Raw genomic sequence first — 14,942 nt, 5'->3', positions numbered from 1 at the left:
GAGCAAGAGAGAGTGTTTGTATTGAAAAGAAAGAGCAGGAGGTTTTGCCTTCGAGGTTTCATTGGTATCAGAGTGTGCTGAATCCTACGAAGTCCTTGACGATGCGGGAGCACCTCAACATGTTGCAAGCTCTTCAGTGAGAGGTCTTTCAAACCAAGAAGATATATTTTCTGAGGACAAGGCTATTACTTTACTTTCCCATCTTTCCTCTCAGTACTCAACATTCTGTAGGATCGATAGGCAAAGAGAGAATACAAAGAGTTGATGATAATCAGCCATCACGTCAACTAGGATGATGAAAAAAGGGAGTACAAGGTACAAGTACCTAGACCTAGGACTAAGTGTCCTAGGTGTCACCTAGGACTAAGTGTCCTAGGTGGCCTAAAAGGCACTAACACTACAAGTGCCTATATTTATGCCTACAAGGCACATACCATGGCCTATAGGGCATCACTAGAACCACCAGGAGATGGCCTACAAACCCCCCTCCATGGGATGGGCTGAAGTATTCTAGAAACGTCTCAGAATACCTGGTATTTTCTGGTCATGGTGGCACATGTTCATCCAAAAGGATATAGCTACCTATGAATGTACAAGGGATGTCAGATCATGTAACAAAGGGAACCAAGTGTAAAGCCTGTCGGAAGACTTCGAACTTGGGACGAGGAAGTGCCTTTGTAAACATATCTGCTATGTTGTCCTTTGTGGGAAGATAGGACAACTCTATGTCTCTTGCTGACAACTGCTCCCGAACATAATGATAGTGAACTTCAATATGCTTGGTACGCGCATGAAACACTGGGTTACGCGCAATGGCCAAAGCACTCTGGCTGTCAGTGTAGACAATAGTGGAGGATGTCTGGCGAATACCAAGACATGTCAGTGTAAGTAACTGTCGAAGCCAAACACACTCTACTGTAGCGGTGAAAGCTGCCGTGTACTCAGCCTCATAGCTAGATGTGGCAAATGTTGGTTGCTTCTTGCTGAGCCAAGAGATATATGAATTGACAAGCAAAAAACAATTGCCAGTATGTGACACTCTGGTGTCGGAACATCGTGCCCAGTCACTATCCGTGTAAGCATGCATGGTAAGTGAGCCCTGATCACCATAGAAGAGGGCTAAATCCTGAGTGCCTTTGAGATATCTGAAGACTCTCTTCACTGCTTGCCAATGCTGTGAACTGGGCATGTGCATGAATCTGCTGAGCTGAGATAGTGCATACTATAAGTCAGGTCTGGTGTGACATAAATAAATAAGGCATCCAACAGCTTGCTGATAAAGAGTGATATCACATGGTGGGCTCCCATCATGAGCTGAGAATTTGAAGCCAGGGTCCACTAGAGTAGAGATTGGCTTGCAATCCTCGAACTGAAAATGATCAAGGAGCTGTCCAATATACTTGGACTGAGACATCATGATACCCCCCTCAACATGAGCATACTGAATGCCCAAATAATAGTGGAACTGTCCCATGTCTGACATTTCAAAAACCTGCTGCAAATCAGCCTTGAAAGCTGCAATTTGCTGAGTATCTAGGCCCGTGATGAGCATATCATCCACATATAAAATCAGCACTAAAAAATCAGATCCACTCCCGCGGACATAAAGAGTGGGTTCTGTGGGGCTATTTTGAAAACCAAGGGATAGTAAATGTGCGTGAATTTTGGCATACCATGCCCTGAGTGCCTGCTTCAAACCATAAAGGGCTTTTCTAGGCCGGCATACCTCATTTTCAGAATTAACAACCTCAAAGCCAAGAGGTTGTGTGACATATACTTCTTCCTGCAGATCCCCATGAAGAAAAGTAGTCTTGATGTCAAGTGGTGCACTTGCCAATGATGATGGGCTGCAATGGCAATGACACATCTAATGGTAGTAATCCTGGATGTGGGAGAAAATGTCTCCTCAAAGTCAATGCCTTGTTGTTGGGCATACCCTTTTGCAACAAGACGGGCTTTGTATCGATCTATGCTGCCATCAGATTTCCTTTTTAATTTGTAGACCCACTGGGTTCCAATGGCATGCTTGCCGGGAGGGAGATCTACTAATTCCCATGTGTCATTTTTAGCAATGGAATGTAACTCAGCCCTCATTGAATCCATCCACTCTTTGCTGTTAAAAGCATCTTGATGGCACAGAGGCTCTTCATTGCAAGCTGTAGCAAGGAGTGCAAACTCAAGAAAGTGACCATGCTGTCTATTCCCTGATCTTGTCTGGGCAGCAAAAGGCTGATCTTGTTTGCTGTCCCTCAATGTATCAAGAAGCCATCTGGGAACTTGCCTTTGCTGTCTATTGACAGCTCTTTCTTCAATGACTACATCATGAATAGTGGGATCATTTTGTGCCGGAAGAGAAACCTGCAAATCAGCATGAGGTAGTGGCTGATTATTGCTTGGTGGAGGGCTTGCAGGAGGCTCATGTTGCTGGTCAAAGTCCTCTTCTGAGGATGGCAGAGGTAACCAAGATTCAAAGGCATCAAACATGTCAACATATCTGGCTTAGCTTTGCAGTCCACAAGAGGAGAAGCTGAATGTTCAGCAAAGATTACATCTCTACTGACAATAATCTTCCCAGTATTTGGTTGGTATAACCGATACCCTTTGCTCTCCTGGCTGTAACCAATAAATACACATTTGATTGCCTTGTCATCAAGCTTATGTCTCAGCTGAGATGGTACATGAACATATGCAAGAGACCCAAAAACTCTCATGTGTGAAAGTGAAGGCTTCCTGCCTTTCCATGCTTCATAAGGTGTAACAGTCTACAATGCCCGTGTAGGTGATCTATTCAGCACATAGTTGGCACACATCACTGCATCAAGTCAAAATTTATTGGGCAAAGACTTGGCCTTAAGCATGCATCTGGCCATCTCCATTGTGGACCTGTTTACCTTTCAGAAACAGGATTCTGCTGAGGAGTGTAAGTAGTACATGAGTGAATAATGCCCCGTGAAGACAGAAATGTCCCTATCTGTGTTGAGGGTGACAAGCTTGCATCCTGATTCATTCTCAACCATATTCAGCCACCTTTGAAAGCATGAGAAAACTTCAGGTTTGGCTTTTAAAGAATATATCCAGCAATATCTTGTGAAATCATCAATGAGAGTCATGAAATACTTGTATCCCCCAATGGCATTTGTCCTCATTGGGCCACAAACATCACTATGCACTAGCTGCAATTTCCTTTGTGAGAGTTTTCGACAATCTTTTGAAAAGGAAATCGATGCATCTTATCCAAAAGACAACCCTCACACACATGTTTGGAAACTGTGTGAGTTTGAGGTACATCATTTGCCATTTGTTGTGAATGTAGCTTTGCAAGAGCTCTATAATTGAGATGGCCCATTCTCTCATGCCAAAGATGAGTTTCAGCAAGCTGTGAATTTGAAATAGCCAATGCTTCAATAGAAAGTGCAGCTGAGTGATGATCAAGGTGATAAAGCCCTTTTTGCAAAGTGCCAGTGAGAACTATGGCATTGTCATCACGAAGATCATAAACTAGGCATCTGTAGCCATAAAAAATAACTCTGAAACCTGAAGTGGCAATTGCTGAAATTGAAATCAAGTTGACTTCAATTCCAGGCACAAAAAGAACATTTGTCAGAGTGATAGGATGGCTTGAAATGGATGTGAGCTGCACATCTCCTATTCCTTTTACATCATATGAAGCATTATTAGCACATGTGATAGTCCCCCCTCGGGGTGCATCAGCTAAAGAATGAAACAACTGTCTGCAAGTTGTGACATGCTTGGAAGCACCACTATCAAAGTACTAGGACTGAGCATCATTAGCAGTTAAGAATGCATCAGCTTTGGAGGGATCAAATGAGCAATGGACAGCCCATGCCCAATCATCCTGAAGAGCATGTGCATGTGAAGCATCTTCTGGTTCATGGGATTCAATAGCATGAGAGGCATTAACTGTCAATCCTACTTTCTTTTTCTCCGAAGCAATGTGCTGCCTACATTCTGAAATGTCATGTCCAGGCTTGCGACAATAGTTGCATCTTTTCTTCTTTGACTTATCTGCTGTATTTTTAGATGCATGGGAGGAATTGCAGCTGCTATGCACAGATTTTGGCTTGCCCATAGGCTTGGAAGCCTTGCCTCTTTCTGTCTGCTGTGAAGCAAATGCATGATAAAAAACAATGGCTTGTCTATTAGCTCTACTTTGCTCTTCCTGCAAAAGCAAAGTAACTAGCTGATCAAAAGAATAGTGGTCTGGATTACCCATGGCCACTAATCGAAGGGTTGTAGCAAACCCTTGATATGTATTTGGCAGTCCATTCAAGGTGGTACTGACAAGCTGTGAATTTGGCACACCTCATCAATGTTGGCAAGTTGTTCCATGAGGTCTTTGACCTTTGTCAGGTATGCATCCATAGAGTCACCTTCATTTATGCTGACTTCTTGTAATTGCCTTCTCAAATATGCAACACGTGCCTCATTGCGAATTTGATAGAGAGAAGCCAATTTATCCCAAGCATCCTTTGTTGTCCTGCAAGACCGGATGTATGGAATAATGATTCTCTTGCATGATAAAGCAATACATGAATGTGCATTTGCATCTCTTGCATCCCATCTTGTCTGTTCCTGAGTTGGAAGAGTAGTAGCGGGAGTGCTAGAAGATGAGGCATCAGGATGAGTACCCCTTGCTACATCCGTACATTGTAACTGCATCCGTACAGTTGTACTTGTTTTGGGATCTCCGTACAGGTTTTGCACGTGCGAAGTAATATTCAAAACATTCTCAAAATTTGGGGCTTTTGAGGGCTTTTGCTGTCCTTACCTTCCTTTTACTGTTTGAAATCTTCTCAAGCCATTTCAACAGTTTGGAAAGCCTACCCCTTGAGGTCTATACTTTGGGACAGTTGCACTTTTGCAGTCAATTTGTGGACAGCAAGTCCTAATTTTGCAATTGCAAGCTTTGAGGCTGTCTTTTGGGATTTGGTCTGCAATTTCTTATTTGATTGCAGTACGTTTGGGTCAAATTGCAAGACATTAACTCACATTTGCAGGACATTGAGTCAAATTCGCATACATTGGGTCACATTTGCAAAAATTTCAGCAAAATTTGGGGCTTCTCTACCCTCTTTTTGGCCTATTTGCCCTCATTAAATTTGGGGCTTTTGCCAAATTTGCTGTTTTTGCAGTGAACATTGCCTGCCATAGTCACATTTGGGTTAGATCTGCATTTGCCCTTTTGTTTTGGGTTGGAAATTTGCAGATATTTGCTGTCATTTTTGGATAGCCAGCTTTTTGCAGTGATAGCCTTGAGGCTTTTAGGTTTTCAGGTCTCTTTCAAGGTACCACATTTGCTATGGCTGGGAACCTATTTGGCGTTCTTCATGAAGATGATAAGTTGGATGGTACCAACTATCCGATGTGGTCTTATCTCATGAAACATATTCTTGTTGCAAAGCATTTGTGGAATATTGTTTCTGGGGTTGATCTGAGGCCAGCCAATGCTACAGTAGTTGCCTCTACTGCTGGTCCCTCTTGTAGCATGTCCAATATACTGTGTACGTACAATCGTATGGAACTGGTACAATGTACAGATGCAGGGTGTACGGTTGTACAGAAGCAAGTACTAAGTTGTATGGTGTACAGAACGCAATACCAAGCAGGTACGGAGAGTAGTATGGAGCGCAGTACAGAATGGGTACAGAGCATGTATGGAGCCTTTTGTACGGTTGTACGGCGGCGTAGGTACGACGTAAGTACGATGGCTTGGGTACGAAATGCAGGTACGATGGCTCAAGCACGAAACACTACGGTTGCTGTACGGAACGCATGCAGGATGTATGGCGCAGGTACGTACGGACTGTACAAAAAGGAGAGACAGAAAGCAATGAAGGTCGGGGGTCACGGAGCAGGTCCTAGCTCTGATACCACTATAGGATCGATAGGCAAAGAGAGAATAGAAAGAGTCGATGATAATCAGCCGTCATGTCAACTAGGATGATGAAAAAAGGGAGTACAAGGTACAAGTACCTAGACATAGGACTAAATATCCTAGGTGTCACATAGGACTAAGTGTCCTATGTGGCCTAAAAGGCACTAACACTACGAGTGCCTATATTTATGCCTACAAGGCACATACCGTGGCCTATAGGGCATCACTAGAACCACCAGGATATGGCCTACACATTCTAGTCACCTTTGATTACCAATGGGAGACTCGTCACTACACTGTCTTGGATCAAGAGGAGCGCTTCCAAAACCCTCCCCTTGGCCACCCGTAGTCGAAAGGGCAGAACAACAATAACAACAAGGGTACATGAAAATCGTCTCAGTCAAAGTCTTCAGAGAAAAGTCAAAGTTGGACCCTGATGCCTTGAAGCCGAGGGGACTTGCAACCACCATGGCCAGACGGGTCACGGCTAGAGGAAGTGCCATCTACGGAGCCACAAGAAGGGTATAGGTTCCTTGGTTGCTGTAGTTGCGAGACTACAGCTTTTGTCGATTGGACATCATGGACACTGGAGCTCCATCTTCAAGAGAAGGGAGGTGGTTAGTTTCACTGTTGGTGATTCACACCAATGGATTCTCAACAGTGGTGCTTCTAGGCGCATGAATCCTTCCCGAGAGTTGTTCCAGTACCTTTGGTTGCAATCCATTAACATCTTCATTGGTGGCAAGTCTATTATCTTGGTTCGAGGTGAGGGCATATGTTGGAGATCGTCCCTGACGGTAGAGGGGGGAAACATTTCTCCCGTGTTGTGTATATTCCGTTTGTTGGTTTCCATTTTGTTGTCTACACACGAGGTTTGCAAGATTGGCAAGTTGGTGGAGTTTGAGGAGGATTCAGTTTCTGTCCTGGACAAAGCAACCAGCCAGCTTGTTTGGGAAGGAACGGTCGACAACGGGGTCTATGAACTCTCTACACTTTTTTGTCTTAAATCCGATACTCATCTTGGTGGTTTATGGCATTTTCGCTATGGTCCTTGAATGTAGATGCGCTGCAGTAGGGGTTCCGAGACCACATGGTGGATGGCTTGCCAGATGTCGGCAATAAGCAGGGATGATGCAGTTCTTGTATTCGTGGCAAGTGGCATAGAGAGATCATTCCGAAGTAGGCTTCCAGGCAGGCTTCACAACCCCTAGAGTTGGTTCGCACTGATCTTTGTGGACTTATGTAGATCCCTACCTTGGGTCAAGCTCTTTATTTTATGCTGCTAGTAGATGATTACGGAAGATTTACATGGGTGTAGTTTTTGCCCCATAAGGATCTCACCTTTTCTTGTTATAGAGATTGGTGTGCTTTGGTTGAAAAGGAATCTAGATTGTCAAGGAAGACACTTCAGGATGACAAAGGTGGAGACTCTGCTCCAATGCTTTTGAGAGAAGGGCATCCATAGGGACTCCCTTTGAAAATGTAGTAGTAGCAAGGAGGATACTAGAGCATAGTGACCTTCCGCGTTCACTCAAAGATCGCACAGAGTTCATGACAAAGCCCTAGTGGAGGAACTTCTAATAGATAAACTATGCATTGATGTCTCGGATCCTTCGAGACAAGGAACCTACCTCGGTAAAGGAAGCTCTCTCGTAGGAGATTTGGAGGAAATCCATTCAAGTGGAGATTAAATCCATTGAGAAGAATGGGGCTTGGGAGTTGAGGCTGTTGCGATGGTCGGTGATTGGTGTCAAGTGAGTTTTCAAGACCAAGTACACGTCCGATGGGTCCGTTGACAAGCACAAGGCTAGACTTGTGACTAAGGGCTACGCACAGTGGTCAGCATTGACTATGAAGACACTTTCCCTCTGATTGTGAGGATGGCCACGACTAGGACAGTTCTTGCCCTTGCCTCTCATCAACAATGGTGTTGGAAAAGTCACCTCCCCATCTGTAAGCCCCTATATGAGGAGAGCGTAGGGGAGGTGTACTTAGGGTTAGGGCTGCCACATGGGCAGCATATTGGCTGCCATGTGGGTAGAAAACTGAGAGGGAAAAGTAGAGAGAGGGGCTTGCCACATGGGCAGTACACAGGCTGCCATGTGGGCTGGCAGTATGGGGTTGTCAAGGAGACCCAGGAGGGTACAGATCTGCCTGGCGGCAGGTTGGAGGCCTGCAGTAACAGTACGGAGCAGGGAAGCCTGTGGTACGGGCCTAGGACAAGTGTCTAAAGACGGAGCAGGTTCTGGGACAGAAGGTGCACAGGTGGTGGACTCTTTTTAGCAGATCAGGGCAAGAGAGAGCCCTGGATCAGGCCGCAGCCAGAAGGGGACAGATGCATCATGCAACGCAATCTGTGGACCAGATACAGCAGGGAAATGGGTTGCAATGGCAGTCCCCTTGCCTTTATATAGGGACCAACCAAGGCTGTTTGGCTGGCCAACCAGGTCAGCTAGTCAGTAGACCCAAGTCGGGTCCCCACAGTCCCATAAAAAGGGGCTGGCGGGTTGGTTTTTTCGACCAGGGTGGGTCAACCATTTTAAGGCTGCTGGGTTGGCCAGTTTGGGGCCCTTCAGGGCCTTTAAAAGGAGCTCCTCAAGGGGGCATTACTCATCCATTATGGCAGCCTTCAAGGAGCAGACTGGAGCAGCAGACCAGCAGGTTTTGGGCCTACGTCCAAGAGGGCCAAGAGGGAGCTGGGTATTGCAGACAGAGCTCAAGGGTTGCAGCCTTGGCTGTCTTCATGGCAGCAAGGCACAGGGATCAAGGGATCCACTAGAGCAGCAATTGAGGAGCAGATTGGAGCAGGACACAGCCAGCCTGAAGGGCTTCCACAAGACGGAGGAAGGTGGCAAGGACCTACAGACAAAGATCTCACAGGAGGCTGCACACCTAGGCTGACATTCAGGGTAGTAAGGTGCAGGGATCAAGGCTCTGATCCAAATATGGACCCAAATACCAGGCTTACCAAACATAATCCTTGTAAGTGGGCTGATGCCTCGTTGTATTGGAAGCTTATCGGTTCATTGATCTGGCTGTTGGCTTTGTTGGATTACAGTTTGTCACCTATCTACTTTTGAGCCCCCAAATGAGGAGTGCATCAGGGGGGGGTGGGGGGTGGACCAGAGGACAATAGCATTAGGTTTGGGGCTGACAAATGGACAGCACAGGGGCTGCCATGTGGGCAGCACAACAGAGAGGATACCTAGCAAGAAGGAAGTCCTTTGGAGGCAGACGGGTGTACGGATTTGTCATGCAGGAGCCTGCAAGTGTACGGCGAAGTACAAGGCAGATCTGGGAGCCTGGATCAGCACCATTGGATCACGGGACCCTGCAGCATGTGTACGGGCTGTCAGAGTCTGTGTACGGACTGGTATCAAAGACCTGAGAGGATGGTACAGAGCATGGGCACGTGTCTCTAGGGATGGAAGGAGGCTGAACAGAGGCGGAAGCAGCAGGAGGCACATGATATGGGCAGGATAGGGGAATAGTAGACCATGGTAGGGGGTAATACCTGAAGGGGTACTGATTGCGCCCTGTCTGGAGAAGTATGCAGAGGCTCCTGAGCTGCATGGCAGTATCTTCTGGCTCCTGGAGACGACTGCCAGGGCCTATTTAGATGCCAGCAGCACAGTTTTATAGACTGCAGGCAGTGAAATACCCCAGCAGCACAGTCAAGTGGATTTTGCAGGGTTCCATCCACTCCCCTCTGCCTATAAATAGGGCACCCACTCTTGCACACTTACTACAGCCACTGAGGTCCCTCAAGGCCCAGCAGACGGAAGGAGTGTGACAACAATTTCCTCTTCTGTAGTTCTCAGCAGTGAGCTCTCTCCCTGGACTGCTAGTTTCCCAGCATCTTTTGGTGAGCTCATTCCTGAGATGGAGAATATACTCTGAGTTCTTCTTCTTTCTATGCTGTATTTTATGTGTGAGATTTCAGTGAATGAGTGCATCTATCTTGAGAGAGATCAGTGAGCAGTTTTCTCATGCTTATGGATGAATAGACTCTGAATTCTTCTTCTTTCTATGCTGTATTTTCTGTGTTGAGATTGCAGTGAAGTGCATCTATCGTGAGAGAGATCATTCGGCTGTGTTAGGGTTCCTGTTAAGCAGTCCATTCTAACAGGCAGCCCCTCCTGGCGAAGTATTAGGTCTACTGTACTGAACCTTAAACTGGGCTGAAAGTACAATACATGGAGTCATGGGCTCAAGATCATCCATTGCAAGGTCAAAATGCTGTTGACTGGTGACGCCTCTTCTAAGCACTTCTCCTATTCCCACTTGTAAAAAAATATGGAAGAGTTGTGGGAGCTCATATGAAGCTCTTGTGGATGCCGGTCAGCTGAAATCATGTTATGGAGGGCTCTCCGCCCCACCTGTGGCCTAGTAATACATTTTTCTCGGCTCGGTGTCCTAGGTATATAAATGTAAATGCACAATGTGGGTGCGATGGTGTGGCCTGACTGTATGATGACCAAGAGATGAGTGCCATTGTCTCTTGTGTTTAGAGACGACTTCAGTGCTAAGTCTTGTGCTCACAATATGGGCCGAAAATCTATAAACTTGATTTCTTGGTGATACAATATACAGCTAGAAACAAGTCAATGCATCTAGCAGTCTAGCAATGCAGGCATATCTCTTTGGCCTATCTTTGCTACGCCAAAGAGAGTTTTGTCTGCCGCCACACTGAGCATGCCAAGATCATCTAGATGCGGGCGGGTATGATCCGAAGTCATTTAGACTTGGGCTTCCAATAGACTTAATGCAAAGTATTACTAATGCTTGGACAACAATTTATGGATAATGTTTGGACTCCAACAATGCTAGTTAATTCCCTTGGAGGTGCAATTTTCCTTTTTATGAACTTTAGTGATTTGCTTTTGAGAGTCAACTTTGGTCTAATGATTTCCATCAATCACATTGACAATGACTTAACTCTTTCTGCTCAAAGTAAACTAGGTTGAGGGGAATCAGAGCAAAGGGTTGACCTGCTATCAATTATTCTTATTGCAACAGAATAACTTGTCTGGTTAACACACCTTTTATCCTTTTGTGATTTCCCAGAGGTTGCAGGTTTGAATGAGCACATACACTTTCTGCATTATGCTGGTGTATATTGGCGATGATTTTGTAACTGAGAGCATTGGTTATTGCACTGGAAAGTGCGCTTTGGTGAAAGTGGCTGAGATTTCCAGCATTAAAGACATAAAGCATGGTCCTTCAAACAGAGATTTGAGTGTTGTGGGCTGCACAGCCAAGGCCAACACTGCAGCTTTGGATCCATAATTGGGTTGAAGATAAAATCGACGGAGATGTTACAAAGGTCAAAGTTCTCTTTTATCTCCACACAAATTTGTCTAAAGAAGTTAATGCACAGAATTGTAATGCTGCAGACGACTTGTTGATGCTACAGGACCATTGTTACATGACTTGCAGTGGCACAAATGAGAAACTTGGAAAGATATTACCTCTTGGGCAGGTTACAGGCGTGCTACACAGCACACTTCTTCCGAAAGGTCTTGTTGAAGAGTTTGCTGCACTGGTGGCAATTGGTGTCAATCAGACTATGGATTGTTATTGGTCCACTGTCTATTTGTATGGTTATCTGATTGTTAACAAGAAAAAAATGAATATAGATTCTCTTTCTCCTAATGGTCTGCTGAGCTCAGCCTGGATTTTTTTTTCTAGAGGGCTTAGTAGGTTGTGCCCATCAAGAGCCTGATCTGTGTGCGCTCTCATGTGCATGTGTCTGCGCGCGCAGCGGGAGTGAGAGAGAGAGAGAGAGAGAGAGAGGGAAATTTCTCAATAGAAAGTTTTAAGAAAGATAGGGACATGCTATTCATTAATTTGGAGTGTCATGTCTTTTGTACGGATTTAAAACTCTTCAATATCATATTTGACGCAACAGCATTTGTCTTCCTATGCAAAGAAGGTACATTTCTACATTTTGCATGTGACATGAAATTTATGTTCAGTCAAATTTCCATTACTTTCTTTTTTTTTTTTTGGGTGGGGGGGGGGGGGGGGGCTTCAAAAACAGCAGTCCCCAAGTAGGAGACATGTACCTACAACATCAAAAGATCTCATTATACAAACAAGAAAGTAGGATACTCAAGATCTTGAGTGAACAGTTGCAGTAAAGATGCTCAAAAAAAGTGATCCTTGGCAAGGGAGGACACCAAAGACCCTATGGTTCCATCTCTCCATAGATGTCCATAGTGCCCAATAGTGAACCCATGTAAATAAAAGATCATTCCTTTGCTTGATAGGGTGAATACCAAACAGCCAAAATAGCTTGCCAAAGCAAGCACCAAAAAGATGTGCTTGAAGACTTTTCAATAGAAAAAAACAAGAAGTCATGAGATTCAACACAATGCCAAAAAGGATGAGGCATTGACTCTCGTAGGTAGAGGCAACTGTAACAAGTAGAAGGAGCAACATGTTGATGTGCCAAGATCTATTCAAATGGAAGCAGTCGAAGCAAAACTTGCGTAAGAAAATCTACTGATGAACAGGGAGTTTGCAAGCCCAAATTTGTTTCGACCTTTTTCTCCAACATCGAGAAGTACGAGTCATAAGCCAAATGCGATTTGCATGCGTAGTCATAGACCAGATATGATTTGCATGCGTCAAACCCAAGCAGGAGGCAGTGAAACCTTGTACAACTTGGCAACCGTGACATCAACCAAACAACAAATGACAAGTAGAATCATTCAAGAGAAGCATCCAGTCCTTGAGTCTATCTATAGTCTCAAGATGAGATATTGGTTCAAAGTCATGAATCATTTGTGATAGTATATGCCATAGGGATCTAAAATGCTTTCCAAACCACACTGTTCGATTGGTGCAAGAATATAGGACAATATCAGCATCATCAAGCACATCACCCACTAGGTGTATTCCTTTTGACCAAATAAAATAAGAGCAGCACGGCTCCTGCAAGGCCAATGGTTGTACAAACACCCTTAACCAATGAAGGCACTTAGCACGCAAAGAGTTTCCAACAAGGGCATCCCTTCCTTTCCATTTAAGATGACAACGTATATGCTTCCACCTAGAAAGCATGCGAGTGACAAAAGCACATCTTTTAACCTTGCCATCAATGTGTCCTTGGAGAAATGCCAATGAGTGGGTTGCTAGTGAGCAAATGTAGCAATAGACAAAATGCAAAAGCAACTGACGCATCATGTACACCCGCATAAAAATGAAGTATCATTTTCCCCGTATGTGCCAAAATGTGCATATGAATATTTAGAATATTCAATCTCCTATGTATTTGTGGCAAGCAAAGATAATCCATAGAAAGTCGCCTAAGGACTTTAGTGCTATGATGTGTCTACCATAAAAGCTCCATGGTAGCAAACATGAAACACAAAATATCTTGCTTTACAACCATCATCAAGGGCAAATAAAACTGTATATAGGCAACCAAGATTGATTGAACTATGCGAGAACAAACATGTAAAGGAGATGTAGCCAACTTCTAGTATTCCAATTTCTTTTTCAGCTTGGTGAGCACCCAGTCCATTTGTTGGCAATGGGTAACTATCCACCCCAAAGGGTAACCCACATGACCTACAAGCTCAGAAAGCAAGACTATTTCCCTATGCCATAAAATATGATGCCAATATTTCACATGCAGTGGAAGAAGGTTTGACTTTTGGAAATTCATTTCCAAGCCAACTGCCAAACCGTATAAAGATAAGGCACGCATGAGGCACGAAAGATCCCTCTTAGTATTCTTGCGAGTGGAGGAGTCATTAGCATAGCCATAGCAATCAAAACCTTCTTTCATGTATCTGCAACCCATGCAATGCACCTGTAGTAGCTACTAAGTGATCCATGTATTGAAGCATTGGACGACTAGGTTTCACATATAACAATGCACTAAGAGGGTAGCCTGGGTGTACCAAACAAGAAAGAGTCCAATTAGGATGCCAGCAGCTTTACTATTTTGCTAAAGCCAATAAATCATATGCTATACATTTTTCCCAAATCCCAGTCTGGCATGGTTTCGAAGATGAAATCCCATTGCATAGTATTAAAAGATTTAGCAATATCCAATTGCGGTAAGAGAGCATTTTGCTCTGTGTACTTTGCATATTCAAATCCCCACATAGGCTTGGCAATATTATCTATAATATGTCTACGGGGAATGAGCCCATACTAGGTAGGGTGTAAACTCTCATATGAAAGAAACCTTCGATATGGCCCAATATCATCTTAGCAACTACCTTGTATATGAGAGGCCTCAAATTTGCAAATCATTCACATAATTGCTTCCTAGGGAATAATTTAACCAAGCTTTTTTTCCAACTAGCTAGTAGATGTTGAGTTTCCCAAGCTTGATTTAGTATATATAATAGTGCAAGTGAGATGTCATCCCAATATTGCAAGAAGAATGCCACAGCAAGACCATCCCAACCCGAAGATTTCCAATATGCCACATCATTTAATGGCATCTTTCAATTGTTTATCTTTGAGTTCTAATGCCTGATTAGGTGCCTGATTAGGAGGTAGAATTGGACTAGTATATTGAAGAAGTTCATGTCATGTGGACATTACATCATGTGGATGAAACAATGTGCCCAAATAGTTTGGTTTAATGTTTGACACATGCTTCAGCTGGTTGTGCCTGTGAATTAGTCTAGCTACCATCGGCATCTTAACCAGCAAATATTGTGCCTTTTCTTGTTATAGTGCAACCCCTTATAAAAAATCCTTGGAGGAGCAACCGTTAATAGTGAAAGCCCTCTACCTTGACATGGTTTCGCACTTTTCAACCTTTCCTATGGTTATTACATTGTAAAAAACATCTAGCTTTTGACATAGATAGATAACCTTAGCATGAGATAAATCTTGAATGTGACCGATTTTCGTCAAGTCCTAATAGATGCTTTTAGCCTTGGCAACATTCTCCCTCATAGTATGCATGTAATTCTTGGCATACTCTTGGATGACATACTGCATACAGGTAACAAAGGTAGCCCATACATAGTCAACATCAATGTGGTAGTGTGCCCAAAGAGGAGCAACAACATCA

General features: G+C 44.2%; 2 protein-coding genes across 2 annotated transcripts in view; one reads left to right on the top strand and one right to left on the bottom strand.

Moving 5' to 3' along the window:
- Positions 1-11,564, top strand: part of LOC147885823 (uncharacterized) — a 35,755-nt gene extending 24,191 nt beyond the window's left edge. The window contains exon 2 of the mRNA XM_087396225.1: positions 10,964-11,564. The gene's annotated coding sequence lies outside the window, so the exon portion shown is untranslated. The remainder of the gene's footprint in view (positions 1-10,963) is intronic.
- Positions 1-14,942, bottom strand: part of LOC147885822 (uncharacterized) — a 53,124-nt gene that overhangs the window by 13,151 nt on the left and 25,031 nt on the right. Inside the window, exon 2 of the mRNA XM_087396224.1 lies at positions 9,411-9,507. Within this exon, the coding sequence (XP_087252350.1) occupies positions 9,411-9,507 (97 nt within the window). The remainder of the gene's footprint in view (positions 1-9,410; positions 9,508-14,942) is intronic.

Source organism: Dipteris shenzhenensis, chromosome 25, assembly GCF_047967505.1.
Source record: "Dipteris shenzhenensis isolate YYH24624 ecotype China chromosome 25, Dip_SZ_1.0, whole genome shotgun sequence".
Taxonomy (NCBI): Eukaryota; Viridiplantae; Streptophyta; class Polypodiopsida; order Gleicheniales; family Dipteridaceae; genus Dipteris; species Dipteris shenzhenensis.
This window is presented reverse-complemented; position numbering and strand designations above follow the sequence as displayed.